This window comes from Varroa destructor, unplaced genomic scaffold, assembly GCF_002443255.2.
Source record: "Varroa destructor unplaced genomic scaffold, Vdes_3.0 BEIS01000006.1, whole genome shotgun sequence".
Taxonomy (NCBI): Eukaryota; Metazoa; Arthropoda; class Arachnida; order Mesostigmata; family Varroidae; genus Varroa; species Varroa destructor.
Genome location: NW_019211459.1, coordinates 32,018,679 through 32,022,977, shown reverse-complemented (window position 1 = coordinate 32,022,977; position 4,299 = coordinate 32,018,679). Strand labels below are relative to the sequence as shown.

General features: G+C 38.1%; 1 protein-coding gene across 1 annotated transcript; it reads left to right on the top strand.

Annotated features, from left to right (window-relative positions):
• The first annotated feature begins 310 nt into the window (after positions 1–310).
• On the top strand, positions 311–2,598 carry LOC147755128 (uncharacterized). The gene is made up of 2 exons (XM_086992522.1): positions 311–473; positions 1,206–2,598. Exons 1-2 carry the CDS (start codon positions 343–345, stop codon positions 1,378–1,380), a joined length of 306 nt encoding a protein of 101 aa, XP_086848648.1. The 5' UTR covers positions 311–342; the 3' UTR covers positions 1,381–2,598.
• The last annotated feature ends 1,701 nt before the right edge of the window (positions 2,599–4,299 follow it).

Below are 4,299 nucleotides of genomic sequence, written 5' to 3'. Positions count from 1 at the left end.
TATGTTAAAGTAAAATTACCAATTATATAAGTTCTGCCTTGTAGCTGAATAACTGACTTGATGCATATGATTACCGCGATTATCATGAGGAGAAACCATTACGTTCTGAACAAGCGCCTTCAATGCAAAATGAGCAGCATTTATTATTTAAAATAATGGAGATTTACTGTCGATTATCACGTGCTAGTATAATATTTTTGATAAAAAAAAGCTGAAAAAAGATGATACAGTTTCAATGATGTATTAAAACGATACTTTTTGCCTACTTTCATTGTTGCATATCTGAGTAATCTGTAGTAAATTAAGATGTATTGCTATATTTTAATACAGGCAATAGGCAGTATGCAAGAGATTCCGCCTGACCTCCCGGTGCCCCTCGCGAGACGTTTAGTCGAGGTGTGTGATCAGATGCAAATTAACAAGAAAAACTGCCGCGAAGCACTAGCCACTATCGAACTGCTCAAACAAAATGTGTGAGTATTAGCGAAAAAGAGCAGAAGATTTTCGGACACAGATATGGTGTATCTGCCTGAGACCTGAGACAAGAAAAACTTATGTCTGCGCCTCTAGAAGATTGAGCTTCCGTGGGATACCAGCATCATGGAATTTCATATGTCAATGAAAAATCGATCAATTTAACTTTCAGCTCTGTCCAATTATTTCTAATTGTTGAGCTTTTGTTCCGAAAATTCCGATTCATAATAACAATACATATATACATACATATATGTGTGCGCTCAGTCGATAATCTAGCATTCCGTCGCCTTTGGTCGAATACGCCACTTGAACTTCTGATGGAATGAAATGACACGCTCAGGCAGGCCAGTTGCTATATACGAATGAATAATAATGTTATAAATTAGTCAGTTAAATTCAGCTTTTAGTTACGACTCTAAAGACCACAATTTCATAAATAAAGTCATTTTAACTCAACACTGCACGAAGGCTCACACAAGTGTTTTTCGTTGCTATTGACTTTTTGGAACTCTGCTACAAGTAGATTCCACTTGAACCTAAATATATTTCTGCTTAATTCTATGTGAAGTGTATTATGTTACGCCACGACCGAACTGTTACCCCCTGGGTTTTCACTTAACATAATCAGTATAATAGATCAGTGATTTAAATAATTATGTTCCTTTCATGTAAATCACATACACTGCCTTGTTAAGCGTCATGTTAAATAATCTTTCCCCTAATTTCAGCGGAGCGGCAGACGAAGTAGATCGAACGCTTCAGTCACCTTTAAAGGTCGACCAGTCTACCCAGACGCAGTTCGGACCTGTTCTCCGACAAAAACCACTAGAAGGACCTGAATGTTTGGCTGGGGCGCATGAAGGAAAACGTAGACGGACAGATGAAGAATCAGACGAAGGATAGCTGGGTGAAGTTCAGCGTTTAAACCATTCATGTGAATAAGCAAATTTACAGGAAATCCTTTGATACAAGTATCCCACTTATACCAAACTGTAGCTCTCGGCTGCACGACAGATGTCAGCATAGTGGTTAATAACGTCCTTTACCCGTACAGGCTTCGTAGTGTACAGCACTTTTGGTCCTTTTCAACCAGTAGTGTGTCGTACAAGCCACTGCGTTGGGTTGGTATCATAATACGATAGTGTTACGGCTTTATGTTTTTCTGTCACTTCGCAATTTCACTGTCAATAACAAACGCCGCGAGGATTACTTAGGTACTTAGAGCAGGCATTTCTCTGATCAAATGTTCTCTGTTGTAGATCCATTGAAAACGGGGCGTTTCCTGATTCTTCAAACTGTTCCCTCACAATATATAGCACTATCGATATCAAGAATGTTTATCAATGTTTTCTTTTTTGTTCAGAAAATGCTATTCGCTTGAAGCTATTTGAAAAAGTTACATTGCATATTAAATGTGATCAGTAGTTATACGTTACAGATTCAGTGTATCACCAAAATGGACACGTTTTGGCCGCATCTGGACGTCGCTTTAGTAGTGGCGCCCCTGTGACTATTCTGTAGTTTTTGCCACCGGCTGAATGCAGCAATTATGAATCTCATCGAACATTTTGTTGAGCAGACGGGGCTTGAAGCTCATCTAACTTCCTACGATTAATCTGACTATTGCCTGAGAACCGACTAACCTGAGAAGTATAAACACCGTTCCTAGTTAGGTATATTACTTTCAGAAACGTTCAACCTATATATAAGCAGGTTTTCAAAATATGTAATATTTGTAAAATTGAAAAAATCGATTACAAGTGTGCAGAAGCGAGACCTGGCAAAGCTACGGTTGATCCAGAGCTTACGCGATATCGTATCGAACAATCATTTGTTACACTGACATAAGCTCTCAGGTAGATGATAAGATTTCAGGAACACCTGGTAGCTTAAGTTCAGAATCGGGACTAGACACATTTCGTTTCAAGCTGTGAGCGGCCAGCCGTATGACGCAATGCTGAACAGCTATACCGTACATCAAAATCGGAACGCAATATGAATGTGTTGCCTTTTTTTCTCCCTAATAGCATCTATTTTAGCCCGGACCTAAATGCTTCATTTCGTAACAGTATTTGTTGGTTGTTTAAATAAAGGTTGCAGAACTGCCGGAACAATGAAAAAGGTCAAATTCAGCGTAACTTAGAACGTAGAAATTTGAGGTCCCCGCTCTCAGATTGGATCCTATAATCAGAGGTTTCTAGAAAAACATAGCGTATGCCGTGTTTACCGGTAAACGTAACTCTCCAAAGTCACTTCGCGAAGGCTGATTTAGTCCTAATCGTAGCAAAAACCACTTCACCGTAATGAGCCTGAAAAGATTTGCGGGTTATTGAGGGGTAAGCTGGTAGAAATGCATATACTTGAGGTTAAGAGCCATCGCCGTACACGGCCTAAAAAGCTACTTCTGAAAACGGCTTTTCTTATTTTTCACGAAAAGAAATCTGTTGTGTTCTACCACTAATTCAAACGCTTTTTAAAAAGAAGCATCAATTATAAATCTAATCACTCCTAGTTTATAATAACCGATGACGTTCAGCCAATCATGCAAGTATATTTAACCGGCACTTAAGGAACCCAATAGACGAACAGCTTCTTTCTCTACACATAGCGGGTTTTCAGGTATTGGAGCTGTTTAACTTGTTTTTGAAACGTTTACAATGATGGCTTAATTAAGTATTTTCTAGGCAAAATGCGATAGATGGATGGGTAGAGCATCTGTGAAAACACTTCATTCATAAAGGACTTTCGTGTTTCCTAACCTAAATCTGCTTTTTATCTTCACATCTTCTTTTTAATAAACAGTATACACAATGTAGCTGGTGTTCCGTTCTATATTTACAAACGTTATGGACATTCTCTGTAGTAACTTTTTTCATTTGGCAAACCATAAAGGTTTGTGATGATCGATGCGTGTAGGATTATTTTGAACATCGTAAGCTGGCACGTAAACAGTGTAACACAGAAGGAACACGGACAAGAGAACTAACGCTTCGTCGCAATGCCTGCAGTAAAGGGTAAAACTATTATTATTGCGTTACACTTTACCAATTACGTAACATGGAATATTCTGTCTCATGAAGCTGCACACATACGATATATGAAATTATCAGGTACGAGGATCGAAGCTGGATCAGTAGAAATGATTTGTGAAATTCAATTCAAACGAATACCAACATCTTTAAGGATTAATTAGCTTCCGAAAAATGTAAAGATTGTGAGAACTACTAGTTCATAATCGGATAGCGTCCGACCATATCGATGCGTAACCTATACACGAGCTTGAATTAAATCCTATATGGCAAATATAGCGGATGATTTACTAAAAATTTGTACTATATTAAGAATCCATATTAATTCGCAGCTACCCTATCGTATATTACGACAGTATGCTGATGATTTATTTGTGTCCATAAGCCACATAGATACAGTTAGCTATTTAGTACGTGCGCTACTACAGAGTTGATTAGGAAATTGTATAGCATCTTTATTATGAAGCAATGTAACATAGAGCGGTACGCCGTGTATAAAAAGATTCCATTGCAAGTTAATCTCACACTCATTTCGAATATGGCGTCAAATAATAGCTAATAACTGACTGCCAGAGGAAGGAACGCATGGATATACAAAGTGTTTACTGCCTTTTGTTTGAAGCGTTCCATCTAAACGTTTTTCGGTACCTTTTTCACATTTCCATCCACTCGTTCCTGCCAGCCACTAAACGTCGAAAATGTCTCTCGTTCTGTCTTATTTACTTATTATATATATATATATATATATATGCTTACTTAGCCTGGCTCTAAATTTGTCGTTGACAGCAAAAAC